At 39.0% G+C, this 20,028-nt stretch overlaps 1 protein-coding gene across 4 annotated transcripts in view; it reads right to left on the minus strand.

Moving 5' to 3' along the window:
- Large1 (LARGE xylosyl- and glucuronyltransferase 1) overlaps window positions 1-20,028 on the minus strand; it is a 228,531-nt gene that overhangs the window by 172,903 nt on the left and 35,600 nt on the right. For all 4 annotated transcript variants that reach the window (XM_028788201.1, XM_028788202.1, XM_028788203.1 and 1 more), the window contains exon 4: window positions 6,972-7,143. In XM_028788201.1, coding sequence (XP_028644034.1) covers window positions 6,972-7,143 — 172 coding nt within the window. The remainder of the gene's footprint in view (window positions 1-6,971; window positions 7,144-20,028) is intronic.

Genomic DNA, 20,028 nt, shown 5'->3' on the forward strand with positions numbered 1-20,028 from the left:
ATTTGGCATCTGGAATAATATATTATTAAGTGAGAGGTTCAAGATTTTGTCCATCGTCACTTTGCTATTTAGTTTTAGATTGCAAATATTTGATTCATATAACTTAAAAGAAGTCAATATTTACTTTGGTTCATTTTCACAGATTTTAGATTATGGTCACTTAGAACTCTTTCTATGGGCTTAGGGTGAGGCAGAAAATCATGGCAAAGAGGGCAGAGCAAGGCAGAACTCATTTCATAGTGGCCAGGAAGTCGAGAGAACTAGGAAGGGGCTGGGACTGGGTGAATCTTTCCAAACCATGCTCCCCATAACTGAATTCCCAAACAAAGCCACACCTTTTGTAGCCTTCACCATCTCCTCAACCAGTACTACCACTTGAGGAAGATTTCAGCACATGAATCTGTGGGAGATGATGTATAGTTATGACAAACACAGTATCTGATTATGTTGTTAACTACAAAGGGGATCTATTATTTATATTCTCAGAAAATCTTCCTGTAACTGCTGTAGTCAGAGCCTACTAATAATTTGAAAAACCATCCAATGGCTGATACAAGCTGAGTGAGGTTGCAGCCTCTTTATATGGACAGAGAGGGACCCGATATTGAGGAAAGGCAGAAGCAAGGAGATATGGGACATCTCCCAAACTCTGAAGCTGAGGCAAGGATTGAGTCTTTAGTTGATTTTTGTGGAATGAAGTTAAATAGAGGGATATTCTACACCATCAGTAATGTTAACAGCTCTAGTATTTTGTCTCAATTAAAGAGCCACAACAGATCTCGACCTGTCCTTCAACAGACAAAGATGGTCATGGCCAGTCAATATGTTTACAGTGAATGAAGTTAAGTGCCACTGTCTTGATGAGATGGTAATTCTCCCTTTGGACCACAGCATTCTACATTTCAGGAGGGGACGGGTGGGCTATGAAAATTTCTTTTTGCTCATAACCTTCCTTAGTTTTAACTTAGAAGGAAAAAAACGTACAAAGACGTTGATATATGAGAAACAGAAAAGTTTACCTATTTTATTTTTTATTTTTATCTCTATATTTCCTTAGTAAAAAATGGGAAGAGAAGGCATGGGGGAAAGCTCACATTTTATACTCCTTGAAGGTGATAGATAAAGATATAATGAAGTCTGGCCTATCAAGGAGCTCTGTGAAGGCAGGTGCCTTGTTCTGAGTTGCTTCAGGACAGAGGTTCTCAACCTGTGGCTGTGAGCCCTTGGAGGTTAAATGGGCTTTTCACAGGGATCTCATATCAGATAGGAAGTAGGAAAGAAAATAATTTTGTGCCTGTAGGTTACCATAATATGAGGAATTCTATTAAACTGTTAGAGCACTAGGAAGGTTGAGAATCATTGCTTTAGTAAACAATGGCACCTAATAAGATTCTTCTGTACGGCAGGGTACCAAGTAATGCTGAAAAGGAACTAAAAAAAAAAATAGAACAAATATAATATAGCTCATTAATCCAGCTCAATTCATCCCTATCCTTGAATGTGATCAAGCACTCTAAGGTAAGGACCAGGATCCTCCAGTTCTAAGATTTCCAACCATCACTGGGAGGTGCAAGAGCCCCAATGTCTTTCTGCCCTTATAGCACTCTTGACTTCAGTAATTTAAGTAACATAGTAGCTAGAACTGTAAGCTGTGAGTTCTCAGCTGTGAGCACTCAGCTATAGCTCTGCAACTGGAGGACTCCTTCTCTGGTGTATTAGCTGAGTTCCACCTCTCTAAGAGTGATGCAGAGGTCCTGATGTGGGTGGGTTATGTTGTTGGAAGGCTAAGATCAAACTAGTAGAACACAGGTTTGTCAGTGAAGAATGTGAAATGGAGGGGCAGAAATCAAGATTGTGAAGAACAGGTCTAAGGCAGTCTTCACAGAGTTCTCCAAAAGATCTCCTTTTCTGTCAGTTAATCCAGGCCAAGTGCACCCCACCAATGGGGTCTGGCCAATGGCAACATGAGTCTTTTCAATTCAGGCTGTCCTCAGAGATAACTAAGACCTGGCTCTCTTTACACAGAGTCTAAGCTGTGGAAGCCCTAAGTTTTGTCTTCCAGATGACAAGTGGTGGGCTTCCATGGTTCAAAAGCGTTCCTCCAATCCAATTAGACAGCACAGCTACCATTTCTCTGCAAGACTCTCGAAGATGACTTCTCTTCTTCCCATGATAAGTCTCACTGTCCCTTTATTACTCACTATCTTATTTCCAGAGCCAGGCACACTGCCTGGCACCTAGTAGGGATGCAATAATGCCTGCAGAATAAATGCATCATTAAACACTGAACATCAGCATAAAATAACAGATCAAACTGCACAAAATTAAAAAGAAACTATCCCCAGATGAGTTCATCATAGCTTTGAAAGGAAGAACCAACAAAAATGACAGTGGAATTTGAAAATAGAAATAGACCAGAGCCAAGGTGCATACCTTTTCTGAGTTTGGTGTTAAGCCAATCCTTGTACCCATTCAAGCTTAATCAGGAAGTAGAAAGATAGAGCCTGTCAGGCTGGGAAGAAGATGGAGGATTGATATGCATGTTTTCTTCTTTCTCAAATCTGCCAAATGATCTTTTCCTTAGTGTCATTATTGACTCCTATAAATCCATTTTTATCTTGATAAGGGAGCATCTCAGGGGTCATTATGTCGTCGTTATGCTTTGCCAAGCATTTTGTTCAATTAGCAGAGACCTATAAAGGTCCCCGGAAGTAGAGGCAGTGGCAAGGTAGAGAAGGAATCTACTCTCTGTCATGAGTAGAAAAAGAATCGAATAGGAATATCCTATGATTAATGAGAATACTGTGATTTAAAACCATAATCCACAAGCTCACCCTTCAAACAGTTAAGAGACAAAGCAGAGAGAGATTTGAAACATAGAAACCAGAGTGCAACTCAAAAAGAAATAGAACTAAAAAAGAAATAAAGAAATTTCTCTGCATTTGGCTAGAGTGTGAAAGAACTTTAAAAAAACAGGTAATGTTAAGGAAGACCTTCAGACAGGTACTATTAGAGTAGATCAACTTCTAGGTAATGCAGTATTTCTCTCATGTATGCCAGTCAAGTACACATATCAGGCCCCTGACTTGACCTTACTCAACCTCAGATACTTTGAGGTAAATGATAATGGCTCAAACAACATATAAAAAGAGAGTGTGGGGAAATGGTTCAGTGGTTAAGAACACCTGCTTTGTAAGCATGTGGACTTAAGTTTAAATTGTCAGCACCCACATAAAAAACCAGGCATAACTGCACATATCAGTACTTTACCATTCAAGGGCATAGAAACACATGCTGAGAGCTTTCTGCCAGATATTCTAACAGAATCATCACACTTCATTTAAAAAAAAAACACTCAAAAAAAAAAAAACCAAAACAAAAACAAACCAGATAAACAAACTCTTAATCTCAAAGCAATAAGGTAGAAAATTATAGAAAACACCTGATGTCTTGCATCAAACTATACATGTGCATGCACAGGTGTGCCTATCTGCACATTCATGTGTATATACCTCATACATGTATGAAAATAATAAAAAGAAATCAGACAGGAAGAGTAATGTTACAAATCCAGCCATACATACACACATACACACATACATACATACATACATACTTAAAATAATAAATATGACAGCTTTCTTGTTCTTGGCAATCAAAGCATTATTTGATTAAAAAAAAGATAGATGCTGAGTGTACTTCTCTCCATAAATGTATCAACACTTGGAAACTGGAATTGAAAGGTAAAGTTTGGAGAAAGAAGGTATGAGGGAGAGAACGTAGCAAGATATACTAAAAGTCAAAGGCATTGTTAGAAGAGGAGTGTAGAAATCCAATAAAATAAAACTTTCCTAAAATACATGAAGTGAACTAAGGAAGACAAAGTCAGCCATCTCTTGCCACCAAATGAAGCTTCAGTTTCAAGAATGCCTTACATCTAATTGAGATATTAGTTAAAGGGGTCCCATGAGAACCCCCAAACAACCTAGGCTGTTATCAAGATATAAGTTGTTCTCTACAACTTACAGACAGAGCCTATTGTATACAACTCATTGAATATGAAGAGGCTGAGCTAGTGACTACATAAAGCCTTCTACCCAACAAGCTAGTATCTTTGGTACAAGAAGGAACTCTGCATACTACCCAATGAGAAATGTAAACACCAACCCATCTACAAATCCTTCAATCTATACTAGTGCCCTGCCTTCAAGCAACACTAGAGTAATTGTGGCACAGTGGGAATAACCAACCTAATTTATATGTGATTTGATTTCAGACATACTCCACGAGGTGGAACTCATACCTGGTGCTGCCTGGTTGTCCAAGAGCCAGAGTTAGACAGATCAGGGACTGAGGGTAAAATCAAATCCCACTGTTCAATAAAAGAACACAGTATTACATTCTGCTATATTAGATCAGGGGCTGACTCAGTCATTATCAGAGAAGATTCCTCCTGTAGCGGATGAGAACAAATACAAAGATCCATGGTGAAATGAAATGAAATGCAGAGAGTGAGAAACCTTGGAACAATCAGCCCTAAATGGGATCTCTCTATCAAATTCTTCCCCTCAGGGCTCACAAAAAAAAAAAAAAAAAAAAAAAAAAAAAAAAAAAACTGTGGAAGAGGAGGGGGAAAGAATGTAAGAGCCAGAGAAGAGGATAGAAGACACCAAGGAAACAAGAGCCACTAAATCAATAGGATGGACTCGCATATGAACTTGTGGAGACTGAGGCAGCATGCACACAGCCTGCACAGGGTCTACAACAGATGGAGTCCTAGAGCTGAAAGGAGAAGGGAACACTAGCCCTGTCCCTAAACCAGAAGCTATCCCTGGTGGATAACCACTTGCAAATGAAAATTTTGTTTTCTCTAAGGGAGTTTCATTGTGGTAACAAATTACTCTTAAGGGTAGGCTACATGCCAAAAGAAAACAAAACAAAACTCAATGAAAGTTCCTTTCCTTATAACATTGTACCAAGCGTGGGACAAGTGGACTGTGCCACCAGAAAGACTTGTAAAGTAGCACAAGTCCAAATCCTGAGAAATTCTAGAATTGAGGACCATGGGTGTGAAGACAGCTCCATGCCAAGCTCTTCTTTTCCTGGAACATGTAACTGTGACACCTCATTGAGAGGGCCCTGACAATTAGTCATGTAGAGACAACACTTGAAGTCCTTCCCCATGCAATTATAGTATCCCTAACATCTCAGACTGAGCCAATGGAAAGCATTTAGCCCTGGGTCCCACCCTACTCTCAAAATGTTCATAAGGTCCCTATCATAATGGAATGAAGGTCATGAGTTATTTCACCAGGAACAGAGTGGCTGTTTAGTTGAGCTGTAACACTCTGGGGAAGTTTTCTCTCCTGAAGCATTCTATGTTGTAACTTGACCCAGCCAAATAAATCCAGTGCTTGATCTCAGTCACTTCCTGCTTAATGGTCCACACTTTGGCTCCTAGCTGTCTGCTGCTGCTGCCTGCTTGCCTAGCAGCTCCAGCTGTGGTTCTCTGCTGCTTGCTGCTGGCCACCACTACTGCTGCCACTGGTATTGGCAATGCTAAGGTAGTGGGAAAAACATGCCCTGCAAGGGATTCCCTTCAAAAAGCTGGAACACTTTGGCTGTTCTGGTCAGACCAGAGTCCTGCAGAATCTTTCATTCAGTCTGGACCAGAGATCCTCGGAATTTATCCCTTCTGGTTCCTCAGGGAAAGACACCTTGGAGACCCCTATTGCTGACTGCAATCTGCTTCTGCTGAGTAGCAGTAACATCTCTAGCAGCGAGGTAGATAGGAGGCCTAACATCAGGGCTTTTATTCATTTGTTTATGTTTTTATCTTTTTTATTTATTTTAATTTATTATCATGGCTTTCATTTTTGTGTTTTCATGAAATTACTGAGTGTGTAAACAACTAGGCTTCTGCATCTGTATCTTTTTGTATGTGTGTCTGTGCCCTTTCTTTTGTTCTTTGCTTTCCACATGCATCATCCTATTCTTTTTTTTTTCTTTTTTTTTTTTTTTTTGATCTTTCGAGACAGGGTTTCTCTGTATAGCCCGGGCTGTCCTGGAACTCACTCTGTAGACCAGGCTAGCCTTGAACCCTCGAACTCAGAAATCCTCCTGCCTCTGCCTCTGAAATGCTGGGATTAAAGGCAGCATCACCCTATTCTAATGTGTCAGTTTTTGTTTTATCTTACTGTATTATTTTTATTTTGTTATTCTTTAGAAGCCTGTTTTATAATAGAGACAGAAAGGGGGTGGATCTAGAGAGAAGGGCAGGTGGAAAAAAATTGGTAGGAGCAGAGGGAGGAGAAACTGTAATCAGGATATATTATTATATAAGAAGATAATTTAGTTTTAATAACAGGAACATAAATTTCAAAATACACATACAAAAAGGTATACCAACACTTTTATCATGTGCATAAAAATAAATATAGCTGATTATTTACTGTGTATGCAGTCACCTAAAATGGGTTTTCCTATGAACATGCATCCAATATCTTCAATTCCTAAAAAAATACAACTTTCAGTTTTAACTTTTCTGAAATTATTATAGACCTTTAACTTTTATACTTGTGAATTCTTATTAATACTCTCCTTAGGCTCATGTCCTTTCTCAGATGTAATGCTGGGTGGGGTAGTCGCATGCTTTCTTGGCACATGCTTGCTTGGCTCTAAGTTGAATCTCTAGGATCACATTAAAAATAAAAACACTGGCTAAGATGATGGCTCAATTAATTAAAGTGCTTTCCTTGAAAGCCTGGCCACCTGAATTTAATCTTTGTCATTCAAACTGACTCAAAATTTGTACTTACATGTATACTATGGTATATGCATCTGTGAACATATGAACTCACATAGATATGTAAAGACACTCACACAGACAGACAGACACACACCACACCACACCCTGGTAATAAATAAAATACATTTTTACAAGCCAGCATGGTTGTCTTGCTAGCTCCTACCTTTGAACTTATGGAACACGGCCCACAGCTCTGCAATGTCTGTTGCAAAGGTTATGTCAGTGTCTAGGACAATGACTCTCTCTAGGTTGGCAGGTAGAGTCTTGGTCAAAACCAGCTTCATCAGGCCATAAATCCCAGAATAATGTTTGTTGGGAATCCAGGACACTTCAGACTAGACAGGACAGAATAGAGAGAAACAGAGTGAGTTGGTAAAATAAGAGAAGGGGAAAAAAGTTACTACATGGATTCTTTGCTTTACCATTATAAACCATGCTGAGACAGAATACAATCCAATAAAAATTTGTTAAATAAATAAATGAATACTAATTAAAGATTTGTTCATTTAGTTCAAACACATCAAGTTGTGCTGGGAATAAAAGTGTACTTAAATCAAGATAGGCCTAAAATATTGGCTGTGAAATAACTCTTAAGTACAAATTCTATGCTGAAATCTTTAAGACAGGCTTTATTACTATTAGTGAAGTTATATGACCCCACTTAAGAAAATAAGTATGTAAAAAAAAAGAAAAAAAGCAAAAAGCTTAGCACCTCCTCATTGTACTTCTTCAATTCGTTAAACTTATGTGCCACTAAAGATATCTCAAGGTATTTTTCTTGTTTATGCTTTTCTCTATTTTAATGGTATAAGGGGCTAGGTTGGTATGAGTGCTTCCTTATTGAAATGAGGACGTGGTCAGCATCTGTAAAATGTTGGGCATCGGAGAGTAATGGATAGACGTATGTCAATTATCTCAGGGCTGCTGGGCTCATGCGACAGAAAGGGAATCACCAGTGCTAAATAGGTGAATGGCATTAGCTGCAAGGCACACATTTTCATAGCACTTGTAGTGACAGTGCTGGGCCCCAAATTATACACAGCTTTGATAAAATCCTCATCTGCACAGGTCATTTGTGAAGACCACTATGGGAGGAAAAAGCATCCAACATTGTGTGGAGGGTTTTCCATGGGAGCCATGGTCCACATTTTAAATCAAAACTATATAACTTCTAATGAGGATGGAGCCAGCAACTCAGAAATCCAAATATTCATCTCCTTTACCCTTATAACTCCATTTAGAACACACTGGTTTTGGTGGCTCTCACATATAATCATAGAACCTGAGAGGCAGAGGCATGAACATTCCTGATAGATAAAGGACTGTATGAGCTACCATGTGAGAGCCTCATCTCATTGCCAGTCTATTCACAATAGACAATCTAAAGATCTGTCAACTAACAGATGGCTAAGGATGGTGCATATAGACTGTGGAATTACATTCAGCTATAAAGAAAAATAGCAAAATTTGAAGGTAAATGAATGGAATTAGGAAAACATGTAGTAAGTAAGTAATACAGTCCCAGAAAACAAATGTCATATGTTCTTTGACATCTGAAGCTCCTAGCTACACGTCTTCAGAGGTGACTATGAAACCTGGAGCAACTGCAGAAACCAGAAAAGTAAAAAGAGACCAGGGTGTGGAAAGAAAATTAGAGAGGATTAACAAGGGGCAATTGATTTGAAGGAGGAAATGGGAAAACTAGACAGAAGGACTTAAATCAGGGAGGACAGTACAGAAGGAGAAGGGGAACAAACATACATATATGTAGTTTAAATGAAAAAAATTTTTTTTTCTGGGCTGATAATGCTTCCTCCAATAGCTATAGACTAACAAAAACCCCAATACCAAGTATGAGGAGATCCTATCTGGGTTGTTGGACAGGAGAGTTCAAGAAACTTCCCAAACATTATAGGCTGTTTTTATTGTTCTTGCTTGCTCCCCAGTTATAAACAATAAGTATGTATTGGTAAAGAAACTATGTGCTTTAGATACAGAACCTAGGTATCTGAGATAGATCTAACATCAAAGCTTATTCCCATAGGTCTAAATTTAATCAAATGAAAAAGTAGCATGCAAGCTTCCAAGGAAAGGAAGTAGCCAAGAGTGATGACACCTATAGAGGACAACAACAATCAGCAACTGTGTATTACAAAAAGTGTAATAGTGGCATGAACAATAACTCACAACTCAGACTTATGCTCACCCAACAAGAAGGAAATTGTGTCTGTTACTGGAAACCTAGCCAACTACCAGGTTAGTGAGGCCATGGTTCTTGGAGAGTACTTAAAACCCCTACTCTTCCAAACTAGCAAAATTCCTAACTGTATTCTAAATACTTATCCTTATAACCACAGATAAGTGTAGCAGTCACTTTTTGAACAAATGGAGATCATTATGGAACACCAGAACTTTTCAAACTATAGAGAAAGTAATTTTCATGGTGCCCAGCACCAACTGATACAACTACAACACAACTTCTGCACCTAAAACTGAGGATACATTGTGGAAAGATTGTAAGAGCCAGAGGATGAGGAACGCTGCAGTGAGATTACATCTATGAGAATCTCGGGAAGCCACACCCATGAAGTCTCAACAACACAGGACTCACCCCAAGTGACTATCTAATACTAAGTCAGACCTAAAATCATATATGTGTAAGCAATATTATACAGACTAAGCAGGTCTCTCTGTGTGTATACATATACATAGTTGGTGTTATATAAATGCATAAATGTGTATACACACACATATTAAGAGGGTAAAGGATGCTCTAGAGAGGGATGAGAAAACACTCCTGTTGGAGCGTCTAGGACCTACTGCATCTCTCACCACTCTGTCTACAAATTATTAATCTTTGTAGGGTATATGAAAATATCAGTCTTGATATTCTTGGTTCTTAGGTTTGCCCTGATCTCTGCTTGAAACACGAGAGCTATGGCCATAAAAAAAAGAAGACTCCCGGAACTCAACAACATGTGTCCACTTCATGGGAAAGCACCACCCTCTGTGTTCATAATCTGTCATCTTTTACTGAGGTACTATGGATGAGCCAAAAAATCCAACATAGGAATTCAAGGTTGGATTCCACAAACATAAGATATTTAATCTCTCTAAGCTCCTTTATCTGTAAAATGGAGATGGTACCAACTTCATGTCAAAATTAAAGGAGATAGAGGGTGGCTTACACTGTTAGAGTACTTGTCCTGCATACCAAAGACCCTGGGTTTGATGACTAGCACTAAAATAAACAAACAAGAGGGCCCAAGTTAGTTTCTGACACACAAAGGATGCACAGCAATTATAAATTTCCATCCTTTTTCTGATTCAGTTTCCTCAGACCAAGTACTTACAGAGCTATACTTGATGTATGTGTACATATTATCTGTGTGTTTATGTGTGTGGGAAAGAGTTTCACCTCTGTGGAAGCCAGAGGTCAACCTCAGGTATCATTCTTCAGGCACTGTTTATCTTGTTTTTTGAGGCAAGTATTATCACTTAACCTGGATTTTTCCAATTAGGTGACACTGGTTTTTCATTGAAGTTCAAGGATCTATGCCCCCTCCATCAAATCCAGCACTGAAATTTCAATGAAGCACCAAGATGTCTGAGTTGTCAGGGTTTTCAGTTATAGGTTCTGAGTAAGTAGCACAGGTCCAAGTGCTTACAAAGCAAGCAATTTAGTAACTGAGAGAGCCCCCCCCTCAGTTTTATGTCTCTCCATATATACTGTGTTAAGGGTCAGAAACCCTGGCATATATAACAACATAAATCCATTGCCTGTTGGCATCAATTACACCTGCATTCAAGATCCATTATCATCATTTAATTGTTATTCTTGGCTTCTCTAATCTTCTTCTTCTTCTCTAATCTTCTAATCTTTTATATTTAATGATAAAATATACCTTCTTCTAAAAATTCACTTCATAGGTATAAACAGGTATAAACAGAGGTCACACTCAAACTAGGAACTTGAAAAGGTTATTATCAAAAGAACCAATCCTTGCAATGTTTGAAGAATTAAAGGCAGTCATTGTTATGCACTGAAGGAACAAGAAGGGAAGGGTCACACCTTGCAATATGTAGTGGCAGGCCAGCAGTTGCTATGATCCAGAAAAGATAGCCACATGGTGTTAGGCTCCTTTGATCCAGCAGTAACCTCCAAATGAGGGAAACATCCTACCTGTGGCAAATCATAAGACTGGATCTGGACAACACCCATCTCATTCTCTAGCTTCTCTACTCCTTCCAGTACCTATTAAGCATCACAAAGGACAAACCAGTGGGCACATAAAGCAGAGTTTATGGGCACAAGAGAAGGAAAAAGGATGAGAAGGACCTGGATATATATGCCTACCAGTAGGAGTATAGCCATGGTGTTAATAGTGGGCAGAAATAAAACACTGGTCAGCAGAATACCTTACACAGATCATAGAAGAAAAATGTTAAGTTGGGTCAGGTGAATGGAAGACAATGAGAATAGTGACTGTCCAATACTTCCAACCATTCCCCATACAAGTATGATATAAATCTGCTATAAGAATCTGTTGGGGGAGAGGCTGAGAAGATTCCTCAGTGAGTAAAGTGTTTGCTGAGAAATCAGGAGGACCTCAGTTTGGATTATTATAATCCACATAAAAAGCCATACAAATCTGTAACCCCCATGCTGGGAAGAGGGAGGAACTGAGATGAATGATTCCCTGGACCTCACTGACCAGCCTAATTGAATTGGTGAGTTCTAGGTTCAGAGAGACCATTCCTGAAAAAGGTGGAGAGCAATTGTGGAAGTAACCTTACATCAATTTCTGACTTCCAAATGCATGCACACCCACACCCACATCTACACCAAGAATCTGCCAGAGGAAGGTTCCAGTTTTTTTTCTCCAATCTACCTCTAATTTCCCTGGGAATTAGCTTTCCAGATAGCTATCACATTAAAATTAGAGATCTCAGCAAGTAATTCCCTCCAATGTGCTTTATAAAACTCTTCCTCTTAGGGTCTGTCCTTGACCTCATGAAGACTGGACGCCCCAGGGGGTGGGAGTTTTGAGGGTGGGGAGGTGGGAGTGGGGGGGTAGAGGTTACATCCACAAAGAAGAAGGAGGAGGTGTGAGGGGATTGGGGTTCCTGGGTGGGTGGGGGATGGGGTAAGGGGACAACATATGAAATGTAAATAAAACTCTTCCTCATGTAAACTCTGGCCTCTGGAACTTAGCTCCATTTCTTCCCTCCTCAGAGAATCTGCCTGCACTGAAACCTGGCAATCAGAACTTCATGCTGCATAGCTGTGCTATTTAATCAGACCTTTGATTAACTTATCCATCTATTTTGGTAACTATCAAAGCAGGAGAGCTTGGTGAAGACTGAGAGCCACAGTGTTGGATTAAGCCATCTAATTAGATTGCCCTGACTCTCCGTTTTATTTTTAACATAGATGTGAGTCACTTGGATACATCACAAAACTGTGAAACTACAGGAATAAATTAATCTCCACATGAGCCTAGGCCTGAATGTTGTCTCAAGTGCCCAACTTAATTCATAATCAATTAAATCCGAATGTTCAGTTGGAGGTAAAGGAGGTATGCGAATTAGTTTGTATTTAGAAAGAAAATCACAGGAAATGTTAGAAAATTTAACATTACATTAATTTATTTAGTATGAGTGTGGATGTGTGTGTGTGTAAGTATGGAGAACTTGTGAGAATCTCTTCTCTCCTTGTACAATGTGTATCTCTGGAATCAAATTAAGGTCATTAGGATTGTGTAGCAAATGCTTTTAACTGCTGAGCCATTCAGTTGGCCCCAGGAAACCATTTTTATAAAAAAGACAATTAGGTACTAAGGCTTTAGAGTTAAACATTACTGGCTTCTAAATCTCCCTAGGCCTTAATTTTCTCATAAATAAAATAAAATTATTCCTTTCATCCTAGTAAATAAGAGTATTTATATCTGTAAGCTTTTCCCCATCACTATGAACATATGTACTCCTTAAAAAAAAATAGGTTGCTTACACATATCAACATTTTTTTTTTTGTGAAATAGAAATCACTTTGACTCTCAAAGAATAAAGAAAATGTGGTAAATTCACACAATGGAGTATTAGTTGGGTATTATAAAAAAATGACATCATGAAATTTTCAGGGAAGTAGATGAAACAAAAAAAAATTATCCTAAATGAGGCAACGCATACCCCGAAACATAAATATGATATGTACTTACTTATAACTAGATATTAGCTATTAAGAAAATATACAATCTACAGACTCAGGTAATTTAGATAAAGGTGGGAGCCATAGATCTATATGGGAAGGGAAAAATAGATGTTGTGGGTGGCCTGGCGAGGGTGGAGATAAGAACGGGGTGGGGGGTGGGACTTGTTGGGTAGAGAGGGAGATAGGACAGTAAGATATACTGGATACATGGGCATTAGGAGGCATTATGAAAACCTAGTGAAGTGAGAACTTCCTGGAGCATATGAGGGCTCCTGGTAAAGGAGGATAAGAAGCCTGCAATGGCCACCTTCTTTAACCAGGCTAGGCTCCCAGTGGTACAACCCAGCCACAAAACCATGAACATAAAACCTGTCCTGCCTGTAAGATGCACTGAGGCAATAGTGGCTTAGAGATTATGGGAGTGGTCAACCAAGACTGGTCTAACTTGATTTCCAAGCCATAAGAGCAAGACCATGCCTGATGCTGCCTGGATGATCAGGATACAGAAGCTAGATAGCTCAGAGACATAGTATAGAATCAGATATGGCTCAGAAAAAATTACAAAACTAAAAATCAAAAATGAAAGAAAGAAGTCAATGAAATATTGTGTAAGTAAGGAAGGAAGGAAAAAAGGAAGGAAGGGAGGGAGGGAGGGAGGGAGGGAGGGAGGGAGGGAGGGAGGGGCAAACAAAGAGTGAATCAATGAAATGATTCCTAATGACATTCTGCTATACTCATAAATGGGTGCTTAGACCAGTGAGGCTTCCTCCACCAGATGAAGATAAACACAACCAAGTATTATGCAGAATTCAAGGAACCCCATGAAAGAGGGGCAGAAGGATTGAAGGAATTATAGGGGTCAAGGACACTAGTACTCCACTCATAAAATCAACTAAGCAGGGCTCATAGGGGCTCACAAAGATTGAAGAAAAAAATCACAGAACCTGTATAAATCTGGGCTATCTTCTGCATACATGTTATAATTGTTTTACTTAGGTTTTTTTTTGTTGTTGTTGGACTCTTAATAATGGGAGTGGGGATGTCTGATTATATTGTCTATTCTTGGGACCCTTTTCTTCCTACTGGGTTTCCTTGTCTAGCCTTGTAGGGTTTGTGCCTAGTCTTATTGTAACTTGGAAAGGTGTGTTGGGCGAGACTGGGAAGAGAAAAGGGAGGTGAGGTTACAGTTAGGATGCATTGTTATGATAGAAAAAAAGTTTTAAAAAAATCACCTCAACACATTTTTTAAAAATTAAAAGTCACTATAGTTTGGAAGGTTTGAAATGTCATTTATGATATAGGTGGTTGTTCTGGAAATTTCTCTGCATGTGTGCAACAGAGGAGAATTTGGAGGACATGTAGTCATTGGAGTCTCTCCAGCTCCTAGAAGAATCAGCTTTAGAGATCTCTTAGCTGACTTCCAAGTCTTGTGTTTACCACAACCACTCTGACAAGTCTAACTTCTTAGACTCAATCTCCTGATTCATAAAGCAGAGTGAACTAGGGACAGACATATTGCATGAGGTTCACAAGAGCATCAAATGAGGAAGGAGAACCAAGGCACTCAGATCAATGTGTGCCTCAAGGTATAGGCCAAAGAAGAACTTTAAAAATAGCTAAGAACACATGTTCTGCAGTATATCTGGCCTTAAGGCTAGCCATGAATAACTAGTTGGTCTCTTTGGGAAAGTGTTTAGAACTTTATGAGTTTCATTCAACTGTTAAGGTGATGGGAATGCTTACAGTACACCCTCTCCAGAGTATGAACATTCTCGTGCTTCATGCAAACCCTGGGTACTTCTCTTCCTCCTAACAACACTAAGGGCAACAGAAGTGTCAAGAGCTGTACTTACTACATAGCTATCTATATTTGTGGGTATTTCCCTTTGTCATTACAAAAGAAATTTGAGAGGCTTGGGGAATGGCTTAGTCTAAAGATCTATACATACAATAAGCATGAGGACCTGAATTCAACTGCCTAGAACTCTTGTTTTTTTTTTTAAAAAAAAAAAAAAAAGCCCAGTAGGTATCTCGTCAGTCTAGCTGGCTCAGCTCCAAATTCAGTGAGAGATTGTCAAAAAAGTATAAAGTGGAAAGTGACTGAGGAAGACCTTCAAAGTGGACTACTGCCCTCCCTTGACACATGCACATGATCCTTTACATGCACATATATTCAGGAGCATTTTGGGGATACCTACTGAGGTTGTGGTGCTGTGGAGGAGCCAGATACCAACACTAGTGGTCTAGAGCCATTCACTTATAGACAATGCTTAGTGTCACTACGTGAGACACACCCATCACAAACAGCAACAGCTATTTATCATCTCACATGGCTTTCCCATGATAGAATTTGGGAAGTTTGCCAGGTGGATTTTTTATAAGGCTGTGCACAAGAAGGTAGTGATAATCTCCAGTTATCAGAGTCTCGATTTGGGTTAAAAGATCTGATCCTGTTACAAGGTGATCCTGTCAGACAGTGTGGTTCACTCACACTGCACACTAATAGGAAGACTCTGTCTCTCAAGGCCTGGGCTACGCTACAAGCTGCACAAGTGGTAACATGGCAGCTGGCTTTCCCAGAGTGAAGAGTCCAAGGTAGGAGATGGAAGCGAGCATGTCATCCAGGAGCAGCCCTCAGAAAAACACGGTGATATTCTTCACTATCTCTCTAGTCACACAGATATAGTGTGGCAGAGGATGGGACAATGGTGTGAATACTAGATACTAGAGGCTTTATTGGGAGCCATCTTGGAAATAAGCTCCTAGATCTGTAATTACAGAATAGAACAAACTGTGCTGGGATAAATGCTGAGTATGTGCATAGCAGCCATCTGGAAGAAAGACAATTAAAAGGGAGGGGCACGAAGGAGATGGCTGGAGATGAACTTTCAATTTGGCCTGCAATACTGTGCTGGAAGTGGAGTTTCTCAAATTGCTGAAAGAAAGAAGATAGAAGAAACGCCATTATTGAAGGCTCAGAAATATAAACAGACAGCCAAGCATGTCAACACACATGACTATTTGTGTTTCTATAAAGTAACTATCATTTGATACTTTTTAAATATGAGTACTGTATGTGTATACTACGTCAGCAAGTGTGCCAGAATGTGTATGTCAGAATGTGAATGTCAGAAAAGAACTTGTGAAGTCACTTTTCTTTCCCTGTTTATGTGCCTTTGCCCATTAAGTCATTCAAAGCCAAAGTCTGTGCAGAGGTTGGAAGTGATAAAGGAACACATGGAAAGGGTAGAAAGTTGCAAAATATTTATGCACTACTAAAGATTATGGGGCAATATCCTAGAAAGAGTGGGGAAAATGAAAGAACTCATAGTAGAAAATTGATTCAATCTTATCTGTGTTTTTGGAATGCATGTTTTACAGATAAAATTAGAGTAGCAGAAGGAAACTCAAGCATCAGAAGGACCACAAAGAGTTATTCATCTGGAGAAAAAGTACCGAAAATGCAGATTCCTATGATCATCCTAGATTCATTAGGTTTGGGTAGGGCTCAAGAATCTAGCTTTCTGTCGTCATTGTAGGTGATTCTAATCTCTACAGACTCTAACCTAAGTAACTCTAAGCAAAGGAAACCCCAAAGCAAGTCCTAGTCTATCTTTTATTGGCTGATCTGCTCACTCTGAGCCCCGGTTAGCTCTGTGTTCAGAACAGGTCATTGACAGCTTTTGAGCACAGTGTCCCATTGAAAGCTGATAGCTGTCTGAAAGTACAAGAAGAGAACATGTTTCTAAAAACTAGTAACAAGCTGTGTTGAGATAGGTTGTGGAGTTGCTTCCCCATTTCTTATGACATCTCAAACTTAGAAATGCTATTTCAATACAAATAGCCAAAGTTTGGTGATATTTTTATAGAAACCAACATCAACTGAAATGCTGACTTCTATGGGCTCACATCTTCCAACATCAGCATCTTTGAAAGGAACTTTGCAGAACCTCAAAGCTGGTCATTATAGGTGACAAAGCATCAAGGGAGACTTACTTAATGTCTACTCACAACCTAACTGAAGACTTGCTGGCTTGCACATGAAAAGCTACAGAAGCCTACTAGGAAACCACACTCTGTGAATATAAGCCATCCTGGAAGGGCAGAGGCTCAGTGAGCCAAAAGGAACACAATGCCAGACCCTTCTGTCTGTGCACAGAGTCACTCTGATCACTTCTCAGTCTCAGAAGGATAATGTTTAGATCTGTGGAGTTTGATAAGATTGGCCCCTGGAGCATTCACTGACTGCTTGCACCCTCTTTCCCACTCCACTTTCTGTAATACAGCTCTGCTCAGCACCTGGAGTTCTGATTTGTGAACTGGACTTTTGCAGTTATTTAATTTCTTGAAATATTGCCGCCTTCTCAAGTAATAGATTTTTCAATGCACTATGGAGAGAAAATTACATTAGCTCCTGTATCATGTAGACTTAGTACTTTTAGAAGCTGCAGTTCTTAGCACAATGCATAGTGTCTGTCTGTCTACACACACACATTATGGCTGGGCACAGAGAGAACACTTTGTAAATAGTTTCAAAGTGAACCAATGCAGTGACACAAACAATTCTGGATAAAAGGATGACTAAGCTAAGTTGGTAGAGTACTTGCCTAGCCTTTTCATGAAGCTTTAAGGCTTCATGCTCACCCAGCATCAAACACCAGGTGTGTATGATACTGCATTCCTGATATGCCAGCACTAAATAAGTGGAAGCAGGAGATTCAAAGTTCAATGATATCCTCAGTTACACAATGAGTTTGAGGTCATCCTGGGCTACAAGAGATCCTGCATCAAAACCAAACAAATGTCCAAAAAATAAACCCATGGCTTACTGAGTGACTTCTCGTCCATATATTCAATCATGCTTTCAACCAACATGAAAACGACTTTTAAGCCTGATGTGCCCCGATTCTGCCTCAAGGGAGAAGTGAGAATTTCAGGAGACCTAAGAGTATTTTTGTAAGATGTTTAGTACAGGGCATCTAATATATAGTTCCAGTTCTAAGCCAGATGGTCAGTCTTTGACAAGTCTACCTCAGAGCTTAGTTTTAATAATAAGTGTGTAGGTGCATGTGTGAGTTGACCTGAACTGTGACCTGGGTGCAAGAATGTGGTCAACAGAGAAAATACAAAGGTTAATTGCCCACCCCAACACGAGCTTTAAGTTGCACCCACATTTAATTTTCAAAAACATAGCTGTCTACTGATCAAATAGATTGTGTAAAATATGTGTGCGATTTTATGTGTACATTTGTATACACACACACATACTTCTAGAACTAGAATCAATTCTTGCTGAAAGTAGTATGAATGAAGAAGGTAATCATCCTATAATAAATATAATGAATGATGGGGTACCATCAGTGTACCCCATGACACATATTCTTAAGAAAAGCATACTGTTTTATATAGGGGTAGAAAAAAATCAGTCATTCTAATGGTTTGATATTAAAATCTTAGAGCAGAAGGTAGTAAGTAGTTGAATTAGAAGATAAATTAACTGCTTGTAAGAGCTGAAATCATTTTAAACAGAAGCTAAGAACTGATCTGTATTAGATCCCACCACCATACTAAGCTAACCCCAGGCAGGCAGGTGAGGAAAGGTAAACACACCACAATTCCATCACAGTACAGCACAGTACTTCAGAGTCCCACAGCTCTGCTTCCCATTCTGGATGTAATCACAAGGCAACTTCAGCACAGTCCTTTCTCTGTTCTTGGATATGACTGCTCACTCTCACCAACTTCTTTGTTGTTGTCCCTCAACTCATTTCACAAGGTCCTATAGGTGAGTCACATGGTAGCATTCAGAGAGATGAACCCTAAGTGGCACTGGATTAATTTCTGGTTGATTGGTTTAAATTTGTTTTCTTTCACAAGACATGGAAAACAAAACTCTTCCATGGAAGTCTGAATTTCCACTGGCTAATAGAGAAAATAACTCTTCTTACTGGTCATTCATTGAAAAAGAATGTGTTTCTTCTACTCATATAAGAAATCTAACTAACATTAACCAAAAGACTTACTATTATTTTAAATATTTTAATCCTAACCTTAAAGTTTTCTTTCAGACTACTTACAGTATGCCTATATTGACATTTACACTCTATAACAGCTCTTATCATTCATATGATTGGTTGGCAAAAAAATTAGATGTTGAGGATAGCTAGCTGTATAGATGGAGAATTTACCATCAGTGAGAAAACAGAAGCGAAAAGAATATCATCCTTAGAAGGCTCAATAGTAAAACCTAGCTGGGGGTGTAGCTTAGGGGTGGAGTACTTGGCTAGAACACACAAGGTTCTTTGTGCTATCCTTAGCACAAAGCAGAAAAAAAAAAAAAGAATAGACACAGTACATAAAACAAAATAATTTCATTGTTCTTTCACTTGAGTATTTGACTAATAAAAAGGGCTTTCCAATGGTTTTATCCTTAGGCCATGAGATGTCTCTATAGATAAAGTTCCTTGCTGTCAAGGCGGAAGACCTGAATCCAGTCTCCAAGACACATGATTAGAAGAAGAGAAACAATTCAATTCCCGATTTATCCTCTTACCTTGATATCGGTACCATAGCAAGGGTGTGCCTGCCCAAACAGATACTGATAGACAAATAAATAAAAATGTAAAAAGAGCTTACTTAATTCAAGTGATTATCTAAACATGCATTATACTGTCCAATTTTGTAAAACAGGGAAGAATAGCAAAGGTGGACTGTTTCCACATCTCAGGAGAATATCTAACAAGAAGAGCACATTATTGTATTTATATGAACAATAAGGCAGCATTTATAAAATGTTTGCTATGTGAAAGACAATATTATAAGGCAATTCACAAATATTAACTCCCCCTCTACACAATAATCCTGAAGCAGATGCCAAGGAATCACACAATTAAAAAGAGTTATAGGAGCTAGGTTTGAAATGTCATATGTGATTCTTATGAAGCTCTTAATACTTATGGAAACTGATTCAAGTAAGATGCTCAAATGAGTAGTGGGAAGTAAAAGCAAT

Source organism: Grammomys surdaster, unplaced genomic scaffold (assembly GCF_004785775.1).
Source record: "Grammomys surdaster isolate TR1022 unplaced genomic scaffold, NIH_TR_1.0 125707, whole genome shotgun sequence".
Taxonomy (NCBI): domain Eukaryota; kingdom Metazoa; phylum Chordata; class Mammalia; order Rodentia; family Muridae; genus Grammomys; species Grammomys surdaster.